Genomic DNA, 22,129 nt, shown 5'->3' with positions numbered 1-22,129 from the left:
AGAGAGAGAGAGAGAGAGAGAGAGAGAGAGAGAGTGATGGGTTTGTGCAGGCTGTAGGAAAGGGACCTTCTTTACAAAGGATCTGTTCTGTGCTCTCGCTGGTCTATGATACATGGAAGGTGTTGATCTAGCAATTTACCCCACTCAATAATATATAATTTCTAAAATGGACCAAATTCTCCTCGTACGATGACGTGGCATGTTTGCATTGGTGAGCACATACAGGGCCAGAACACCGCCCCCACATGTGATCCCCACCCATCCACCACCACCGCCTCCCCCTTCTTCACTGTTCCTATTCAATATTGGGGTTGGATTTTATTTGTCCAACACGGGTTTTTAAGGTTAAATCTTTTCCTAATTACATGCCATTAAACCTAGGGTTTTCTCGGTTTTTCAGCCCCAATCTCTTCCTAGCGCGTGCGAGCACGAACCAATGGGACAGCGTTTACGTGGTCAGGCATCTCGCGCAGGAGTTGACAAGACATGGGGGAGTGAATAATTAAGGCAACGAGAGCGTGGAAAGAACGCGAGTGGGGAATAAGGAGAACCTCCCTAGGGTTTCTTAGGGTACGTTCTTAATGGATAGTGATAAGAACCGCACCACCACCCATCCCTCTGCTCTCTCTCTCTCTCTCTCTCCCCCCACCCCATCTATCTCTCTCTCCTACTTTTCCCCCCCCCCCCCTCTCTCTCTCTCTCTCTCTCATGGGGTTGGGATGGCATGATGATGGATGCATGAGTCATCATGAGTCATGGGGTTATGGTTCGGGAAGTGGGATACGGGCGTCTTATTACTATTAGCGACGAGCTTATTACAACAAAACTTTACATAAATCTCTCTGTCCGCTCCGCTTCTCTCTCCTCACTCTTCCTCTCTCTCTACTCTCCACACTGTTCCCCTCCCTCTCTCTACTTTCTCGCTCTAAAAGCGAAAAACCATTAGGGTTTTGCTCGATTTCGCACTCAAATTCTGCTGAGCCAGCTGGGTTTCTCCCACAACAGCTCCTAACTTTGGGTTCCCTGAGAGATGCTCTCTCTGCTGGTGCGGCTTTTACGAGGTGCCGTGAAGATTCTTTTCCCTCGTGGGCGCAGATCGTCTCGTTAATTTGATGGTCGAGTCCGACCCAGGTCGGTTCTTCATCTCTTATTGCTTCACTTTGTGTTGTTCATGCGTTCTTGATTGGTGTTGTAGAGATTGAAACCCAGTTTAGCTCAGTTCGAGCTGGTTCTTAATTTGTTCTTGCTTTGGTCTTTGAGATGTGAATTGTACGTTAGATATGTGTTCTTTAGGTTTTATCGATATTCTTATATATGTAGATTAATACTGAATATTTATCTTTTCTTTCTACTTGATTCAATTCTTTTGCTTTGTTTATTGTTTTGGATTTGCAAATTCATTTGCAATAAACCCTAAAGTCAGTCATTTTATGGATTAATATGCGTTCTTTCTCAAGTGACTTGGACTTTTTCTTTCGTGTGTATGAAGGTTTATTGGTTTACTAATTAATCATAAATGTTTCTACAATGGGAGAACATTTGTGTAAGGTGGCGAGCCAAACCATTAGCATAAAATGAAAACCCTAGCCAGGCAGCTAATATGTGCTTTAACTTGTATATCAGTGCTATTTTATGATTTAATTTTTCTGTTTTTACGAGTGGGTCGAGCCAGATGCTTGTTTTAATTGTATGATGTTGATAAAAATAATATCTTTAAGTGCCTTTACTTTCTTACCATATGGGGAACTAGGGTTTCCAATTTTGTCTACCACAATCTTTTACACTTCCTATAACGCTAAAGATTATTATTTTATGATGCAGACTGCGCCATCTGGCAATGTTTGAGGTTGCTGTATACTTATTCCGTGATAAGTCTGAGGATAAATATATATATAAATTGCTTTAACTGAAGTGTAGCTGTATCTATAAGCATATTCAGTATCTTTAATGTATGATATTGACTATATGTGTTGTAATTTCCATAGCAGTGTTCATTACCAACTGTGCCTTCTATCCCGAACTTTGGCAATCACACTCCATGTTCAAATCTTTTGGAGGAACTCTTAAACTATCGGGGTATTGGTGCTAGTGTATTATCTTGATTAGAATATTAAAGCTCAATGTCTACTTTTGTGAATTTAATCATAGTCGCATGTTAAATTACTGCCTTAGATGACTAACTGTTTTTTTTTCCCTCACATTTATTGATATTATTAACTCAACAATAGAGTAGTGGTTTATTTTCCATTCTATATACCACCCATTGTGTTTACTTAAAAAGCGCAACTGTATATATGCTGGGTTGTCAGTTGATACTTTCAACATGGAGGCAATTATGTCAGCGGAGGAGATCCATCATGGAGAAAGAGATTCTGCTCTTGCATCCAACTCCAAGAGCTCAACCGTCAAGATTGACTCGATATTTATTGATCTTAGTAACACTGAGGAGAAGGCTGATGCAAAAAGTTGTGAGCATTTTTCCATTCGGTAAGCCTTCACTTGTGGCAACTATACACAACAATATTATTGTAACATATGTTTAAACACCAATTTCTCTTTTTAGTCCATGTCTTGTTCGTGAAGAACTGTTCTGAGGCTCATCCTTTTTATTTCCCTTTATTAAATAATATGGCTTAGTTTATATTTGTAACTTTGAAACTTCTTGTGTGGCTGGCTGCCTATCTGTGAATTTGTTTTGTCTAAGAAGTGTTCTTAACTGAGTGCTGGAAGGGTGCAAGTGCTTTCAATCTTGTACGTGGTATGCATAATTGCAGTATATTTTTGTTCGTTGGATGGAGATTTCTATTACGTCTATTTAATTTACTTATATGTGATTGCACTAATTTAGTGAACCCATCAGGAATTCAAATCATAGACTGCTGAAGTGGAAATCTTAGCTTGCAAAGTAATATACAGGAGAATGGAAGTTGGATGTAGCTGGGAAATATTTTGTAAAATGAGATATTTGCAGCATAGCAATTTCATGTTGAAAGTCACTTTTTGAATAAGAATTCTTCTGTCCTATGTAATCAAAGAAGAGTTTTGAATTTTTCATGGAGGGTAGGTTTCTAATTGAGCAAATTCCTTTTCTGTTTCGGTTTTTTCATTTTTGCAAATGCAGTGGATATGTTGCTCAAATTAGAGAAAAAGACAGGAAGATTTGTTGGCCATTTTCTTTTGACGACAATACAGAAGAGCAAACATGCACGCTTCCTCCTTTACATGATCCCAAATTCAGATGGTGGCGTTGTCAAAACTGTCTACAGGAGATTGATGCTAATGAAAGTGCAAAAGAGAATGGAATGGGTGCTAGTTGTTGTAAAACTGGATTTAAATCCAAAAGCACTTCCACTCGTTTGCAATCCCATAGTGGTGTGGGAATGCCACTGTTAGATTTTCAGCAAGCTTTGAAGCCAGACATCATTGAGGGAAGAAAAGATGCTGCTAACACTTTCTCTGATGTTCACAGCAATAAGTATAATCTTTCATTACAAAGTATTAGAAATGAAGGTAATGTTGAAGGTGCCGAAGCTTCCATGATCGGTACATATTCTTACTCCAAATTTTAGGACTATTACAATATCTCAATGAGCAAAGCTGAACTTTTGGTTCATTTCTTACTTTTTTCCTGCAGCTCATGAGAATGGTTTTCAAGATGTGATGAACCAGGAAATTTCCAGGCCAACTTGTGCTGCAAGTGGACTTAATCCAAGCTTGATGCAGCAAATAGTTAAAGATAGCCCAGGTATATTTACTGCCAATTACAGAATGTGTTCACTATATTGCAACATGTCTGCCTTTATAGCTGCAGCCGTTTCTCAGTGTATTTGTGGTAGTAGTAAAGAAGGACATTGATGCCCTTGGGGCATGTTCCCTCATCCAATAAAATTGTGATGTATAAGCAATGTGACTCCACATAAGCTTATGTGGCACCACTCTATTCCGCGGGGCACATAACCCAAGGGCATCTAAGTTTTTTCTCTGTTATAACAGTAATGATTTTAACAACTGTAGGTATTAAATTGCAATGCAATGGAGTTGTTTTTTGCAAGGCAGACTGTGGAAGTCATGAAGTTACTGATACTCAGCCAGCCATCAGAAACCTCAAGCAGATGGTTAATTGTTCGGCCAAAACTTGTCAAACAGAAAAGCATATTTCTGTGAGTGGTCAACATGGAGATGTAATGGCAGATTTTGGGACATCTAAGGTAGTTGGTGTGGCTAATGAGGCCTGTAATGCTGCCAAGGGTCATGAAAGCAGACATCCTTCCCTAGAAATCAATAAATGTAGTTATGCATTATCTGCATCTGAAAGTGATGATGATATCTTGCAAGAAAACAATCAACATCATGCCAATGATAATTCAAGTGGTTTGCATTGTAAAAAAACTCGAAAGGTGCGCTTGCTGACCGAGTTGTTGGGTGCAAAAAAAAATACACGCAGTAATCACATTGGGACAGAAGACTCTTCTTCCAATGCAACGCCTGATGCATCTACCAGACCAGAGAATTCTGTTGCACAAGGGCATGAAGCAAGGGGCGTCAGGCACCAAAGTAGTAAAAGCAAGATGTCTCACAATGAAGATTGGAGATCCGAACAGATGGGTGGGCCAATAAATGTGAAAAAAAGGGTTCGGTTCTCCAAGGGAGACGCAGAATCTGCTGACATTAACAATGCAACTGTTGGTTCTGAATTAGCTGTGAGTGCACCTCCTGAAATAGGTTTGCTAACTGGTATGAAAAGTCATAGCACCAAAAATAGAATTGATAGAAAGTCTATTCCGTGTAAGAAGAAATTGAAGAAGGCTCAAGTTGCTGATGGATGTTCTTTATTATTGCCATTGTCTGACATTGTAACCAAAGACAAAAATCTTGGCAACATTGGATATGCAGATAAGGACAATGATGACCATCATGCTTTTTTCAAATCAGCACGTGATGATTCCTATGACATGGTGAATCATTCATTTGGATGTAATTTGCCTGCACAGTTTACCGAGAAAAAATCTAGTTCACGTAAGAAGAAGAAAAAGATACCTCAAGTTGAAGTTGGCCACACTTCTCTAATGCCTTGTAATAGTGGAATTCTCAGTGAAGGTCTAACCACTCGGAAAGATGTAAAAGTCATACAAATGGGGCCTGGAACATTTCCACACCAGTTAGCCGAAGATGCATCACATACAGAGGGTCTACATCTTTCCCTTCAAAAGTGCTTGGCTACACAAAGAAATAATAGAAACTATATTTCCCCAATTGAAGATGGGCTAGAATTTCTACTGCCACAGCAACAGAGCATTCCCAGTGAACATCAGATTATGATGAAAAATGTAAATAACGAGTATTTTGGAAATTCAAGTGTTTCTTTTGCATCTGCACCAGATGCATTTTTGGGGAGACAAGGATGTGATGATCTGAGTGCCAAGAACAATAGCAAGAGAATGTCTTTTTTCAGCGGCAGCCGGAATTGCACCCCTCAGACTGAAGGCGAGGCCTTTCCTTTAATGAGGAAAAAGGTATGAGCTTTTCTCTTCTTGCTGCTACTGTCAGTGTAGTATAGTTTCTTTGGATGTATACATCACCAAAATTCATCATGGTACTATTTTCCTTTTTCACTGCTTCCTGTGAGCTGGTGCTGCAATGTTGTTGTGGATCATAATTTGATTTTAGATGTGTAGCAAAGCAAGCAGATCAGTTTTCGTAGCTTGAGCTAAATGCATCCGGTCTTGGTGTTGATCTGAATACAAAATATCACTCATTTGTTTTGTAATAAGAGACACTAGTGCAAATAAATTATTTCATTCAATTATCCAAGAAGGAGATGTATAGGGTTGCAAATGCTTATGTGATATAACTGTTAATGTCAAAAAGTAGAAGAAGATTGCATATGTTATTAATTTGTATCCATCTAAACTATGTTCTAAATTATATTTTCCATGTTTGGGGAAATTGAGTTAATTCTCGATTGGAATTTCTGCTATTTTTCTTTTGCTGAATTTTAGAAGGGCAGGGAATTAAATTTGTCTTATGCTAAGAGCAGATACTGTATGCTTATCAGAAGTTATGAGTGAAAATTCAGCATAGACCTCAGAAGTCACATTGAAGCAAACTGCTGGTCATGTCCTCATTTATGAATTAGGCTTGGGATGGATAGTAGAATTTTTCAATCTTGGCATTTTTTATTAATTAAATGTTTTGAGGCATGGTTAGATGGTGTGCTGCTGTTATTCTAGCTGGACTTGTAATTATTAATGCATGCAGGCTTGACCCGAGCTGCCCTCTGTATGGGATAAACATGTTTCAATTCTAATTAAGATAAGTGTTTTAAAAAAAAAAAAAAACGTCTTTTCTAGTTATGGATAGTCCAAATGATCTTTTCTCTGCTCACTTTCATGTTACATTTATCCAAATATGTATGTCTGTATTCACACCAGTGTGCATATGCCTATTACGTTGTTTTTCCATTTTTTATTGGCCTGATATACTCAAACTTGCTTTCAATTTTACTGCTTTTAATGAAAATGCTATTGTTTCACAGGATTTGTCAGCCACATACAGAAATGAGAAACTTGCTGGAGCTAAAGAACACTCAGATATTACAAAGAGTGGTGTAAGGGTCAATAAGGTGCTTCATCAAGGAGCTTTAGATGACATACCAATGGAAATTGTTGAACTTCTGGCAAAGAATCAGTATGAGAGGCGTCTTCATGATGCTAAAAATGATCATTATCTGTTAGGGACAACCAGTAACAGAAGGAATGCCAAGACATTGGATTTTTTTGAAGTAAATGGGAATGGAGCACTGAGATTGTTGCCAGAGCAAAATCCCCATTTGCAAAAAAATCAGTCTACTACTATGAGAAATGGCATAACTACAACAGATGAAACTGCGCGACCCAACAAACAAAAGTCAGTTAATTTCTTTTCTGACAATAGAAACCATTTTAGTATGAGCAAATTGGAAGAAACTCATGCCTCTTCAGTGTTCTCCCCATTTTCACAGTTTCGGGATAAACAATCAAGTGGTGTCCAATTTTCTGCCCTTGGTCCTAACAGAAGTTGCAGTGCTCAAAAATGTAGATTTATTGGGGATACAGTTGGGCAGAGGTTCTCACATACTGTTTTGCAGGGCTCAGAAGCATATAACACATGCCAGACTCCTTTGCATAAGAAAGATGAAGCTGGATGTGTTTGGTCCCACATGCTGCCAAAGGATTTGCATTTTGGACTTGACATTCCTCAGACGCACCCTACTCATTCAAGTAACATGGACATGCTTTCAAAACGTACTGGTGCAATGCAAAAAGGGAAAATAAATGGGGGTCATGACCTGGATATTTTGAATTGGAAATCTGCTAACCCTGAAAAGCTGGATAGGAACTTGACTTCTGAAACTTTCAACAGGACACATGCAGGATACCCATCCAGCTGCAAACCCAAGGGAATTGAGCATCATCCAAAGCTGATGGGATCATTAGATCTATATTCTAATGAAACTATACCAGCAATGCATTTACTCAGCCTGATGGATGCAGGGGTGCGGTCAAATACAACCTTCAATATGGATGGAAACCAGAAGTTACTCAAGAAACCTTCCTTTTCACATGATCATTACTCTAAGGAGTTTACCAGTCTGGGGTGGTCTGGAGCATATAAGACTGGTGAAACCTCACAATACCCACCATCTGAATTTTGCAGTAAGAATAACCTTCCAGAGAAAATTTGTGAGTGTTCGCCTGCTGGTCCTGCTGTTTGTTCCTTCGATTCATTTCAAACTAATATAAATTTTAAAGGAGATGCTGATTATGCAGATCAAGTTTTCTTGAAATCTAGTAGGGAAGGGAAATTAAGTTCTCGTTCGCCCACACAGAAGAGAGGCCATAGACCACGAAAATCTTTGTCTACAAGTTGGGGTTCAGGCCCAAATCAGGGAACTGTTCCTGTTTGTGGAATGCAGAAAACGTTCTTTGATGATTCAGATTCTATGGTGTTTCCTTGGCAATATCATGCACCTGATAATTTGATGAAGAGTATAGAATTGCCAGCCAACAGTAACAGCAGAACTGTTTGGTCTATGAGAAGCATGTCTGAGACTGAAACCTGCAGTATTAACAGAAATCCTGCTGATTTTAGCATGCCAGAAGCAGGGAATGCATACATGATTGGTGGAGAAGACCTAAAATTTGGGAAGAAAACTCCTGGGGATAGTTCTGGTTTTGTCAATTTGGATGGGCTCAAGCGCCAGAAGACTAGGAAGCTAACAGGGATAAAAGAGCATGCAAGGCATCAAACTTCATGAATGTTCCCTGATCTTGTCTGCATGTCAGAATTAAAAATCTTTATGCATGTCTTTTGGCACGCTGCTGCTTCAGAGAGTTTCATGAAATCTCAAAATTCCTCATTGATTTTCGAATGGGCATGTATGAATTTTCAGTGTTTTGATCTGTTGATCAAAGTTTATGTATGCACATTCCACCAGGAAGTAGAGGTGGTACGGGATAGATTTGGGGCTTGTTGCATGTAATCATCAATAAGTGAGCTCTTGTGAATATACTTCTTGTTGTAATTTAGTGTCATAATTTACTTGGGGAAAGAAATTTGCTTCTGAAAAAGATATTTGGAATTCAGACTTTGGCATATCACACTATGGATGTGATTGTCTCATTTGAATCATTTATGTTCATTTTTTTCTTTTTTCTTTTTTTTCTGAAAGTGTTTAAGAGACTTTTGTATGTGGGACACATTTGAAATATAAAATCCTCCATGTGGGTGTACATACGCACTTATTTTCGTCTTGCTTTGGTCATTCATCCAATAGTCTTGGGCATTCATATTTTCTGCATCATTTGTTGGATGCAAAATCATAGGTTCTTTTGAGAACCAACCTTGGAAGTTCTGAAGAACTTCCCGTGTTTGGGAGAGGTCTTGGAATTGAATTTGGTTGGATTTGGAAGAAATATAATACAAAATTGAGTTTTGTTCAAATTTACACAAATTCAAATCCAAAACCTGAAATCCATGCTTCCAAACATTGCAAAAAGATGCATATGTGAACTTACTCCAAGCACGCTATTTATTTTCCCTTATTTCAACAGCTAAAAGCAATTACTCAAATGATGCTAGCTTAGATTGGGATGCAGGGGTCATTTACATAGATAATGAACAGAGAATTCATGACAACTTTGAAGAATGGAAATAGAAAAGAATTGTCAGTTTCTGGTATTCTTTGTCTCCATAAAGCTGCAGCTAGTATTGCCAACTATGTTAGCTAATGTGTTTTTTAAATTTGCTTTTGGTTGATAAGTACTCTTACTGTGCTTACATGTTTGGAGTATATATATGTGAAAAATGTGGACTTCTTCATACTTTTTACACCCATTATTATCCTGATTCGACATGGTGTTTCATTCGCTCATAAAAGGTGAATTTGGCTAGATTTTAGGAAAAACGATAAGCCTTCTTAATTAGAGAAAGCCCTACGAGAAACGATTACTCTATGTAGGATGTGGAACCCACTAATAAGAAGATGTTTATTAATGTTTGGGCATGCAAAAATGCTGCAGGGCCCACATCATTGGGACCAACCCCAAATCATATATACCATCACTTGTGTGGGATTAAATGCCAACTTCCAAATCTTAAGTGGAGGAATGGTTTCTTACAAGTCTTTCTCGCCTTTCTTGGCTTGCAGTGTGTGGTTGAGCCTGATGCGTTGCTGCTGGCCTGATTCTTCCAGATAGGGATGGATAGGAGGGCTAGCTTAATTTTTATACTAGCCAGAAGTGCTAGTTGTGCTGGTTAATTTCCAGTATGTAATGGAGAGACGTGGAATGACGAATATGGGAATGTGTAAAGAATCTGGGAAAGGCTATGCTAGCAGAACCATGTATATATATTATAGGTGTGGGAGAGTGATGCCAGCAAGAAAATGTGGTGTTGGGTGACATTATAAATTACAGCTCTCTTTCAAGTAGCTTTGGGGGTGCAGCCTATATAATATTTCATGTTGAGGTGGAGATCTATATAAGCCACTCCTCTTCCATCATCTGCATCCGACATATTGATATCACATGCATGAATCGACACTGGAACTCAATTCAAGTTAATTTTTAGCTTTGACGTACTAGTACGACTTGTTAGTAGCAGAAGGGGTCCCTGTATTATATATGTCTACCTAGCTTATGCAATATATAAGGCATAAGTATGCAAATTCAGTAGATATACTGTCTGGCAGTTCTTTGACTTCTTTCTCAAGGAAAATGCGAAGCTGTGCATGGGAACAGGAAGAAGCAATTTCAGTCATAGCTATCTCGCTCATTGCGCGCAGACCCTATAGGAGCAACTGCATGTGTGTGTGTCAATATATATATATATATATATATATATATATATATATATATATAAACACACACACACACACACAGGGTTAGCTTCCCATGGGACAAACGAGCCTTGATGGCCTAACTAGCTTCAAAGGTATTTTCTGCTGAGTCTTAATTAATTATGTCCTTCTGCCCACCACGTAGTGGGCACGTTATTTAAGCAGCCTCCCTTTCACAGCTTTTGTTCCTCCTACCTAGGGTCTGCGACTACCATTGTCCATTCCTCCTTTCCTCTTCCGTACAGTTTCATTTTTAGAAACCAAACTCTTTTACTTTTTCATATAATTGCGAAGAAAACATGCAATGTATAGTTTTGATTCCTCTAGACAGACTTAATAAAAGTTGAGATGGGAGTAGTCGAGCCCTTTTATATTGCTTTTAGATCAACCATGCGTGTGTTCTGGTTTTCTTTCTTTTTTAGACCTCTCTGCTGGCATATGTCAGAAAGCACGTGATATCTATCATATATACATGTACATATATACCATATATATAGTTTAAAAATTAAACAACTTTTAATTTGTTTTAGTGTCTGGGCATATGAACGTGTCATCCTCAGTTCATATATCAGTCATGTCTGTCTGTGCGGGCAGTAACATTTTGAGTTTTGCTCTTACGTGCGTTTATTTTGGGAGAGGTTGATTAGAATATTAACCATCTTTAATAATCTGAGTTTAATGTATAAGCTGAGATTGGACTAACAGTTAGAGGAAGGCCTCAACCCATAAGGCTGGCCAGTACTTCTATACTTCTAGCTCCTTGCAATGGCTAAACAATAAAAGGATATTTTAGTCAATCGTCTTTAATAAACTGTGGCTCAATAATAGAACCCGGTCCTCGAGTCGAGTGGTTCATTAAGCTATCCTAGATAGCTTAATTATAGTTGGAGTCAAATGGATGACAGAAAAAAGTTAGATGACCGAGTAATTCTAGAGACACAGTTTTCACTTTTATTAAAAGAAAAGAGAGAAAATTGATCCATATTAGATTAGCTGAAATTTAGAGTAGATATTGATGAACACAGGTGGAGAGCTTTTAGACAAGCTGTATTTATCATTGGATTGATCACAGTGCATACTGAATAAGTGTATGCACGTAAAGTTGGTTCAGAGATTATGCATGCAGGGAGAGCTAATTAATTAATTAAGTAGCTTTTGTCCATTTCCAAATTGAATGGCCAAAGAGAGAATATATACCAAACACACACTACCCTTCACACCTCACACATACAGGCATCTTCAGTAAAAGAACAGTCAGATGTGCTTGATCAGAAAAATACTAATAGAGGGGGATTGAAACTTTATATATATATATATACTCAGAATGGTTTGTGGGAAGTTTTAGTGAAAATAATTGAACATGAATTTTAAGCTTTAGATTGTTTGGAGTTATATGAATTGGAGAAAATTCATCACTATTTGATTTGTACTATATTTTACTTAAATTCACACTACAAATATAAATCTAAGGTCCAAACAATTACAAATTCCCAAACACGAGGTTAGAGCATTATAAGATTACTTTTAATTAAGATATAGTGCATCAATAGTTTAGCTAGATAAAAAGTAATGTCGAGAAAACTTTCGCAACCAACTTCGTCATAAAATAATTTTAAGTTTAGAATCAAATTTCAACTCAAAGAAAGTAATTTACTACAACTCTATTTAGCGTAACAATTTTGTTTGAGGCAAAGAAAATAAAGAGAAACAAATAAGGAAATCTATTTTTCCGTTCTATCTTCCCTATCTATTGAATAATATTTAAAATAAAATTTATTCTAATATAATTAAGAATAAAAAAAATTAAATGCTAATCATGTGTAAAATTATTTTTTGTTCATTTAGTTTTTATTTTATTTATTTTTTCTCGCGTTCGTTGATTACTAACATAACAGGTAGATTCCTTAATATTTTTATTTTCTCTCTTTAATGTTTTTCAACTTCCAAAAGAGACCTAAACATAAATTAACACTAACAAAAAAATAATAATTTTTTTAAAAATTAATTTGTTTCATTTAAAATTCTTTCGAGTGGACACTATATATCTAACATAACTATATAATAATGTAATTATTTACAAGTGTATAGTTTACAGAAACCAAGTAAATAGCAATTTAAAACCTTTCAATGAATAGAACATTAATAATGGTATGAGAATATAAAATAAAAGCCCAAGTCTTCATCAATGCGTAACCCCCAATTCTCGTCTTCCTCATAAAGTTGTTGACAGTAAGGCACAACTTCGTGCTTAACGAATTAGAACAATGCTTTCATCAATTCAAGGAGCTAGTCATCCTTTCACATATGTCCTCTTTTTTCATCCATGAATCGCACCACAGAATTGACACGAGAGTCTATAACATACTTACACGTCAATTCTTAATTAATTGTACACATCCTATAGGTTTCATCTTTCCACAAGGCTATTGGCCCATACACTTGAATTTGAAAAAGACAATCTAGTAGAAGCCATCCTCTATATTTCTAAAATTATTCTTTTATTTTTTGGTTGAAGAAAAACTTATTAATAAATAAAAACCTAGTACAAAGTGAGAATGCACACATATAAAAGCAACCAACCAACTCAACACATACAAATAGAGAAAATAAAATAAGAAATAGTCAGTAAAGAGTACATGGTTTGTGGTGGGAGGGCAGTGCATATGCTGCACATGCAGGTCTTGATATTTTATGCATATTGTCATTTTTAACAGCTTTGAATAGCAAGCAAGCGATGTTATAAATAGTAAATTCCTTAAAGAGCCTTTGCTACTACCAAAAATATACTATAGCCAAAAGTTTTAGATCCAATACATGTTTGTGTGGGGTTAAAAATGTGTGTCTAAAGTGGGGTTACTTTTTTTGTACCTTGTCCCACATTAATTATTTAGGATAATTCAAGACTCGTTATATTTATATATATATATATATATAGACCCACACAAACATAAGGCGAGGCTTGGCAAGTTATGAGGAGTCTTAACTTATAAACATATAACCATACGCAACATACATGTATATGACATGCAAGTAGAACCAATGCTTCACTTGGGTCCAACTACTACTTTTGTTGTTTTGCTTTTTAGCCTTTTGATCTCGTCCACTAACAATTTTCAACATTTAATCCTTAATTTATTAGCATAATAATCTAATAATTAACATCTTTTCTTTTTTGATTGAAAATATGAAAGATATGAATATGCTATTGAAATTATCCTTTTTAGAGTGAAATAAATAAATGAGTTCGAGGTTAAGTTTACATTATTAAGTCCTTATTTTTGTCTCAAGATTTCTGCTTATAAATTAAGTCAAAAACCTAAAGTTTAAGGTCCTTTTGTGTTTGGTATTTCTATTTTCTTTCTTTTTTTTTTTTTTAAAAAAAAAGTCATTTTTATCATTTCACTTATTTTTTTTTAAAAAAAAGATGTGAAAATGTTGGAGCCCCTCTTTAAGGGCTATTTTTGAAAATTTGGGATATCAAAATTTTTAAAGAGATTGATTATTAATTGAATCATAAACTATGTTAAGGGAGGAGAGAGAGAGAGCACTTTAAACAAGAATTTCATTTAATTAATAAAGGAGAGATTATTTGATCTTGAAAAATACACAAAGGTAACTTTAAAATAAAGGTTACTTGTCATATCCCACACCCCGAACATGACCTTTCTTAAACCTCCATTTTAATACTAAATAAGATTTCATATACCCTGTAAAAAAATTCTTTCACAAGGTTAAAGTTTAGACCAAAACCTAAACATTATGAAAATAACGCATGCTTAATTCGAACAGCTTATCCACAATTGACAATAAATTTCTACACAAAACTTTTAAAGTATCACCATTGAAAATTAGACTCGCGAGGTTTCAAAATGACAAGTGATAAATCTCATGGTTCAATCAAATGATCTCAAACTACTAGTCCAAAGTTGGGTCTCAAAAATGTCCTTGATAGGTAAAGTCCATACTGTCAACTTGAATAAAACTAAGCCATAACTTTATTTTGAAAGATCATAAATAATACACACTCAAAACAAGATAACATCGTGATTCTCTACATAGAGCCATTGCAAATGACAAATTTTGTTTGTTTTCACTTTTTCCCCTATTGATTAGAGGCTTTCACAAAGGCACAACCACACATTTGTTACTACTTACAATTCAAATCTAAAGCCTTTAATATAAAAGTCTCAATTTTTTTAATCATTGGAATGTCCACTACAAAAATTTGTTTTCATATTTCCATTTTGCTTCCAATTATTCAAAATCCAACCTTATCTTTCTATTATTATTATTATTATTATTATTATTATTATTATAAAGGCAATATATTTATTTTAGAAATAAAAAATTAACATGATTAAAATACATATAACCCATTAATAAAACTTAATAAACTTTCTCCCCCACCCCCCCCCCCCCAAAAAAAAAAACAACATGATTCTCATTTATTCTATAAAAAAATTTATCAAATTAAATTACCAGTGAATTATTGGTGGAAAGAGTAAAGTCTTATTTGAAGAAAATCCTTTTAAAGATCAAATTCCAATTGTTAATATAAAATGCTGTAATTAGTAGATTTCAAATTTTACATTAAGGGATCATTCCTTTCAAATCGTTCTCTTCAAATACGATATCTTGATTTTTTCATGTTAATTTATAGTTATCTTGTTATATATTCTAGCCGATGGAGATGTAGTACTCTACATGAATCATTACAACATTGGATCCAACAAGTTCAATAAAAATTTTGGAACATAATACAAGTTTTAAGACGGTGCTTTCTTTTAAGGATGATTTCAAATTGAATGGACTCATCATAGAAGTTCTTACTTACCAAAATATGTGAAGACGAGAAATTATTAAACCTAATCTAATATAATTTTATTACATATTTTTAAAATTAAATTAGGCAAATTTTTTAACACTAAGGAGAGAGAGGATGTATCATCTATCTTGTGGTGGAGAGTGCCTGCAAACTCTGGCATCTTCATAAACCAGCCCTGGTTTGCAGAAGTAGCCTCTGGTAGGGCTGCAGTGCCTGTCCTCCGAACACACACACTCCCCCTCCAAGGCACACCCATCCCCTCTCTCCGCTTCCTTCCCAAACACCAGCTCATCAGACCAAACACTGGAAAACACATTCGCAGGATCCAACCCCTTCTTCGCCGCAATGAACTTACCCAAGCCGCCATACTTCCGCTGCACCCCAATGAACGCCACCTTCCTGTTCTTCCCCCAGTGCGGCCGCGCCCCATGCTTGAAGAACGCCATCTGCTCCACCTCTTCCCACACATCCTCGCTCATTCTCGGATCTGAACCATTCTCTGCGCGGTAATAGTTGAAATCCACGACCACTGAGTCCTCGGATTGACCCAGATAAGCCCCTGATGCCTTAATGAACCGAATCAGAAATCCATTGTACACATCCACGCCGCAGAAGTTTTCTGGGTTTTGGTCTCTGAGCTTCTTCACGTCGGCGATGAAATCTCTGAACTTTGTGGAGGGAAATATTGCTGTGGTTTCGTAGAAGAAGAGCCCTTTTATTCTGGGATCCCAGGCGCAGCTGGTGTCAATGCGCGCCGCAGGTGAGTATAAGCATGAACCAGATGTCTGCATTTTTCCCTGGCGACCCACTACTGGGTAACCAGTGAAGATTAGGCTGTTCTTCAATCCGTTTGCTACCAATTTCTTGTATCCCACTACTGTTGCTGCCATTATGCACTTTCCCTTCGCGTTTCTTGTGTTCTCCATAGCTTTCTCTGTTTCAAAACCAAGTTCTAGTTCAACATTTGAGAGAGAGAGAGAGAGAGAGAGAGAGAGAGAGAGAGAGAGAGAGAGAGAGAGAGAGAGTACCAGATGCTCTGACGGCTACAGAGGCAAGAATGGGATTGGATTGGAATCCTATGAAGTCATTAACTCCATCCCCTCGGGTGGTTGAGGAAACTCTGTCATCATATCTGTACACTGCTGTGTGTCTTGATGGGTACCATGTGATGTCTGCGAATTCATGTTTGTGGGCATGGCCCATGAACTCCTCCTCAATGTGGGCATCATCTGTGAAGTTATTGGTTATGCTTCTTTTGAATCCTGGCTCCAGTGAGAGTTTCACCTATTATTGTCATTTGAAATGGAAATCAAGGTCTCGTCTGGTAAGAATTGGACATGGTGAAATTGGTGAGGCTGCTGATTATGTTATGCTTGGAAACCTGCTAGGGGTGTCTTTCTATTCTTAAATGCAGGATTAACTGTACCACAGGTGTCTTAAAATGTAGGGTCAATCCCCTGCAAGTCTTTCTCCGATTCAAAGCTAGGAAGAGGTATCATTTACGATAAACCTAAAGTATGTTCAGTTTGGGCTCTAGGATCTCTTTTCTCAGTAATATTTTCTGTGTGAAAGTCATGTCGTAAAAATATGGAAGTAAATCTCCCAACCATTACCTATTGATATCTTCCAAGACTAGATGGATGTGGTTGCTAGTTCTACAATTTTAAGCAAAGAAAGGTTAGGTAGAACTGACCTTAGAGATGGCACCCAACAACCCCAATGACACTTTTGCTGCATTAAGGAGTGGATCCTGAGCTTCTAACCTTATAATCTTAGCATATCCTTCAGATTCTCTTGCAGGAACCACAAGGCTGAGGCCAATGACATGATCATGAACAGCTCCTCCCTTTCCCCACCAAGAGCTCCCATGTGATCCAGTGCTTATGAGTCCCCCAACACTCACTCCCTCCCAATAAGGGGAAGCCACCAAACTCAGCCCTGCTTCTTCCACCTTATCGATCAGCTCCCTCAGCCCCACTCCAGCATCAGCCGTGACCGCAAGATTGGCCGCATCAACCTCAATGTTAGAATTATACTTCTCAGTACTTATAAGAATCGAATTCCCAGAAGGGCAGGCCAGTTTTGGAATGGTGTGTGAAAATCTGGTCACGACTTTCACGTTGATCTTTTTTTGGACTGCATACGCCACAGCCTCTCGGAGCTCTTCTTCGGTTGCTGGGTACGTGACACTGGGTACGTGACAGTCATTTCGGTCTCCCCACACACCATAGGCGTTGTAAAGGGTGCAGCCTGTTCCATCACATTGAACCGGGTTCGGTGGGGGCATGGCATGGCTGGGGGATAAGCTTGAACCCCGGATGAGTAGGAGAATACTGCAAAGGAGCCGTCCAACGTTTTCCATGAAGCTAGCCTCGAAGGGTAATGAAGATTTTGGGTAGGTGGGGGATCTTATATTGTTGGCTGATGTAATATAAAGGCAATGCTTTGAAGGGAAATGACAGTCCGGGAGAATTCCTTGGCCTGGAAACAAGAGGAAGGCGTGCACATGGCTATTGGCTGCGTACACTACGGAATTTTGGATTAAAGGTGATGTTTGATGGCAGGAAAGAACCCTGCGGTGGCCCATCTTGGTTAGCCTTTATGTGGGCTGTTGCTGTGTTGTTAAGCCTTTATGTTGTTGTCGAAATGCCATTGTGTAAGAAAAGTTATACAAACTCCATTTTAGGCATCATCCGGTGCAGGAGTTTTGGGGCAAAGACCATGTGGAAATTAAAACGTATTCTAGAATTTAAAACTAACATTTGTTTGACTAGTATTTACAAAACCAAAACAAATTAAAAGGCTAATTCAACCTACGTTTGCTTTCGTCATTGAAACAAATAACAATGTATTAACTAGAAAAAGTGATTTCTAGATATCGATCGCAAAAATATAACATTTTAATTAATTTTTTAATCACATTGAACGTTATGATTTTTTTTTTTTAAATAATAATAAGTTATCGTACCTAGAAATTGTTAATAAAAATAGAAAATTAAACATGTATGCAAATGAATTGTTATCACCTATTTTTTCTCTGTACTCAAACTAAAGTAAAATAAATAAATGACATAGTAGGGCCTTGGAATAGAATAATAATATAATAATATTAAATATAATAAAAATTATATAAGGATATAAATAATGATTTTTTAAAAAGTTGTATTATTCAATCAGCATAAAATAAGATAGAAAGAGATATTTTTCAATTGTTAAATTTGAAAATAGTTATTATGATCTATTTTACGACTTGAATTCATAAATTTATATTATTTATTTTAATAATATATAACAATATTTTTTTTTGTGAATTATCAAAGTTTTACATTATGATTATCATATTTTTTTTAAAAATTATTTTGTGGATCAAACTTAACTTTTCAAAGAACCTTTTGACAGCCATCTCTCTCCCTCCCTCCTTCTCTCACTCATGATAACTATGCATTCTGCATTTGAAATTTTGAAATGGAAAGGGCCTTGACAGACAGAGAAGGTGAACAGTATATAAAATTAGAGGTGACTGACAAGGGTGAACCAATCTGTGTTTAAGGTCACATGGTTCATCAGTAAAATTTGAGCTCTTTGCCACCTGACTCTATGACCTCCTTAATATACCACACAGCCCTCACATTACAGAATGCTTCTCCTCATGGATCTACCTAGCCAACAAAAACATGAAACACAAGAGACAGATGATCGAGTTTCTGTTCTATCAATCATGTGAAACCTAATGCTTATGAGTTATGAGCCCCTAACAAATGACATTAGCCATGCATTGCTTCACCACCAATTTTAATTCAGTGGAAAATATTAGGTATGTTTGGTATATTAATCAAAATGATTGTGCCAACATCTCGAGTTATACCTAATATTTTCTCCATCTACAAAGTCCTAGCTTATATCGTTTCTCAACCCCTCACCCTGTCCAGGCGTGAATGCAAATGAAAAACATCTCCTGGATAAGCTTCACAACCGGGTGGTCTTCATAATAGAAGAGACATTTGGCGATAAGCTTGCACATGTTTGGAGAAATCATCATGAATGATTGAAGTGTGTCGTTCGCGGGACATAAAATATTCAGCCTACAAAGTCGTAGCTTATATCGTTTCTCAACCCCTCATCCTGCCCATCGAAAGTCAATAATTCATTTTATTTAATTTTAATATTTTTATTTTATTAAGATTAATATTAATCAAAAAACATTTTCAAGTACTAAAATTTTAAGGGGGGACAAAAAACTTATTTAACCTTGACAATGCTATATAAATTGTACGAAATTTTGTAGCCTTCTCGATTACTATCACGAGAGTATTTTGGGCACCCACAAAATCATAATAGAGTCAACATCTAACCGACTTTGATTTTGTGTGTGCACGGATACTCCTAGGATGACACGCCAGTTAAAAAAGCTAGCTTTTCCCTATATAATATAATCTGACTTGGTAAATGGTAGAACACCTGCCCCAGACCTTAAAAAGAGGTTCCCATGGTCGGAGAGAATGCTAATGTGCGAAAAATATTAGGTCCTCTTAGATGATGTCCTTGCCTATTCTCTTCACTAAGATAGGATTTGGGAGCGTGGACTTGGGGTAGAGTTTAGATTGTATGAATTTAGAATAAACTTAGTATTATTGTAGGTTATATTTTGCCCTAATCAACACAAATTCAAATCTAATGTATCAATTCCATGCTCCCAAACACATGGTAATTGAATTCATTCTCTTCATTTGACTATTAATCAATAACTAGTCAACTTTAAAAAGTGGCTCTATAACATTAATAAAATTACCTATTTATCCTTTTATTCAATTAAGTAAGCATATATTTGATTTATATAATAAATTAAGGTCCAAGCACAATAATGAATTCAACTGAATATTTTAAAAATATTACTTATAAAATAACATGTCCTTATATATATATATATATATATATATATTGGACCAAGTGGCAACCTAAGGGGGGTGAATCGAGTTTAATGAAAATTAATAAGTTTGATTATACAATTTAAAGCAATTTGAACACACCCAGCAAACACACAAATATAAAAGCAATGAAATCAAAAGAGTGAGGGGAAAAGAGATACAAACCCTTTTTATAGTGGTTGGAAGACTACTTTTTCGAGGCAAACCAACTTGAGGTTGTTTTCTATGAACACAAGGAAACCAAAACAACAAAATACAAGAATGTGTATAAAACAATTTCCTTACAATGAAAGATTCGCAAATTGAAGCTCACAAAAGAAGCTCTCAAGGAATGTGCAAGATTATGACCCATGAGTTTTCTAGAATTTTTCTCAAAGATGAGCAATTTAGAGGCACGAGAGATTAAGAGAGAATAGAATGTTTGGGCACTAAGAAATTCTGTACAAGTAAGCTCTCTAACGTTCCTTAGACTTAGGAGGATTATATAAAGATTAGAGAAAAAACTAATTATTTTTTGCTCGTTATGCAATGTCTCAAGTCAAGATAGTTGATCGCTTATTAGCCGTTAGAGAGAAAAATAAGACCATTAAGGTCAAAACTGGGCAAACTAGTCGAATGCTTTGCCCTCAAGCTTTTGCCTAGATCGGTCAACTGCCCCTATGAGTTGGGTGACCGCCCCTGGCTCCAAAGCCTGGTTTAGTTTACTTTTTTGTCATTTCTCCAATTTTAGTTCATTTGTGATATGATTTGTATATTCTCATAGTTTGACGAGTTAAAATAAATTACAATTGAAAGAACAAATATGCAAAAAATAAAAAAATAAAAGAGGAATTTAACTCTTCAAATCTTCTCTCAATTACTCAACTTCAATAATTTAATTCTCTTGGAAACAACAAAAATGACCCAAAATCTCATAAAGTTAGTGAACAAACGCAAAGCATATTAGTTTTTATTACAGGATAGTAAGCTATGGACACATGAAAATTGACTCTTTTTAAAAATAAAAATATGAAAAAATCTAGTTTTTATGTATACTTTTTAAGGAAAATGAGAAAGAAAATTAAATATACAGTAATAATGAAGAATGTTTTGATTTTTTTTTCATTATTAACATTTAAATGTTTTTAATTTTTAAAATGATATTAGGAAATAAATTCATTCTTCATGCATGGTGTTTGATATGGAAATAAAATATAATGGGAAATGTAGACACCCGATTTTAACCGGGCTCCTTCTTAGTGGGGCCTTTATTATTTGTTCCCTAATATTATAAAAATCCTGTGGGGACCCTTTGTAACAACCTTGTAATTTTATCTAAAAAAAAGAGTCAATTTTATATTTTCATTTTTATTTTCTAGTTTCAAGAAATTTAAAGGTCCTTTGGAAAACATTTTTATTTCATTTTTAACTCAGATCTCTATTGATAGCATTTTTTTTTTCTAAATATAATTAGTTCCTTTTTCATTCCTTTAATTGAGTCCTCTTTTTTTACATGTTGTGTAGCTAGAGCCAGGAGACGCAAGCTGGAGACGCGTCCACAGCTGTAATCCGCGGCTATTAATTGAAGATGACTGTAATTCCTCAATTTTATTTATTGTAATTTATTTCAGCGATTTATAAATAGAAAAGAGCTATTGAGAGGTGCATATACAGAGAGGAAGGAGAGAGTGTAGAGGAGTGAGGAAGAGAGCTGAGAGATTGTATTCTTTTCCGGTTGTATAGTGGATTGTGGTGTGCTCCGTGGACGTAGGTCGATCTAGACCGAACCATGTAAATTTTTGGTGTCTCTCAATTTTCTTGTGTTTGTTTATTGCTCACAGGGTCCTAACAAGTGGTATTAGAGACTGGTTTGGAGCAGAATCGCCAGATTAGAGAAATTCACTGAAAACAAAGTCCTATCAAGTGTCTCGAAGTTGAATTTTGAGGCCGCCATCACGTTCATCTCGTTGAGACGAAGCCAACAAAGCAAACTAGAGCTCGAAAAGAGCTCAGACGGCACCA

The 22,129-nt window shown here is 36.4% G+C and overlaps 2 protein-coding genes across 5 annotated transcripts; one reads left to right on the top strand and one right to left on the bottom strand.

Annotated features, from left to right (window-relative positions):
• The first annotated feature begins 625 nt into the window (after positions 1 to 625).
• LOC131152159 (protein EMBRYONIC FLOWER 1) lies at positions 626 to 8,791 on the top strand. Of its 4 annotated transcripts, none has more exons than XM_058103858.1 (7): positions 688 to 1,131; positions 2,310 to 2,487; positions 3,122 to 3,510; positions 3,635 to 3,745; positions 4,015 to 5,513; positions 6,536 to 7,721; positions 7,809 to 8,791. In XM_058103858.1, the coding sequence occupies exons 1-7, from the start codon at positions 1,113 to 1,115 to the stop codon at positions 8,294 to 8,296; spliced, it is 3,870 nt and encodes a 1,289-aa protein (XP_057959841.1). In that variant the 5' UTR covers positions 688 to 1,112; the 3' UTR covers positions 8,297 to 8,791. The 4 variants fall into 4 exon arrangements, with proteins under 4 accessions (XP_057959837.1, XP_057959841.1, XP_057959839.1 ...); XM_058103856.1 differs by having other exon boundaries at positions 869 to 1,131; positions 3,122 to 3,543; XM_058103854.1 differs by having other exon boundaries at positions 626 to 1,131; positions 3,122 to 3,543; positions 6,536 to 8,791.
• A 6,278-nt stretch (positions 8,792 to 15,069) lies between these two features.
• On the bottom strand, positions 15,070 to 17,953 carry LOC131152201 (L-gulonolactone oxidase 3). Its single transcript, XM_058103922.1, has 3 exons — positions 16,897 to 17,953; positions 16,232 to 16,487; positions 15,070 to 16,137 (listed from the first exon to the last, which is right to left on the bottom strand). The coding sequence occupies exons 1-3, from the start codon at positions 17,788 to 17,790 to the stop codon at positions 15,323 to 15,325; spliced, it is 1,965 nt and encodes a 654-aa protein (XP_057959905.1). The 5' UTR covers positions 17,791 to 17,953; the 3' UTR covers positions 15,070 to 15,322.
• Between the last annotated feature and the right edge of the window lie 4,176 nt (positions 17,954 to 22,129).

The sequence above is a fragment of the Malania oleifera genome, chromosome 3 (assembly GCF_029873635.1).
Source record: "Malania oleifera isolate guangnan ecotype guangnan chromosome 3, ASM2987363v1, whole genome shotgun sequence".
Lineage (NCBI taxonomy): Eukaryota > Viridiplantae > Streptophyta > Magnoliopsida > Santalales > Ximeniaceae > Malania > Malania oleifera.
This window is presented reverse-complemented; position numbering and strand designations above follow the sequence as displayed.

Coding starts and splice junctions, on each gene's coding strand:
- LOC131152159 (XM_058103854.1), top strand. Junction 3,544..3,634: donor TGCCGAAGCTTCCATGATCG/GTACATATTCTT, acceptor TTTTTCCTGCAG/CTCATGAGAATGGTTTTCAA. Junction 3,746..4,014: donor AATAGTTAAAGATAGCCCAG/GTATATTTACTG, acceptor TAACAACTGTAG/GTATTAAATTGCAATGCAAT.
- LOC131152201 (XM_058103922.1), bottom strand. CDS start 17,790: ATGGGCCACCGCAGGGTTCTTTCCTGCCATCAAACATCACCTTTAATC. Junction 16,488..16,896: donor TGTTGGGTGCCATCTCTAAG/GTCAGTTCTACC, acceptor TGACAATAATAG/GTGAAACTCTCACTGGAGCC. Junction 16,138..16,231: donor TGTAGCCGTCAGAGCATCTG/GTACTCTCTCTC, acceptor GTTTTGAAACAG/AGAAAGCTATGGAGAACACA.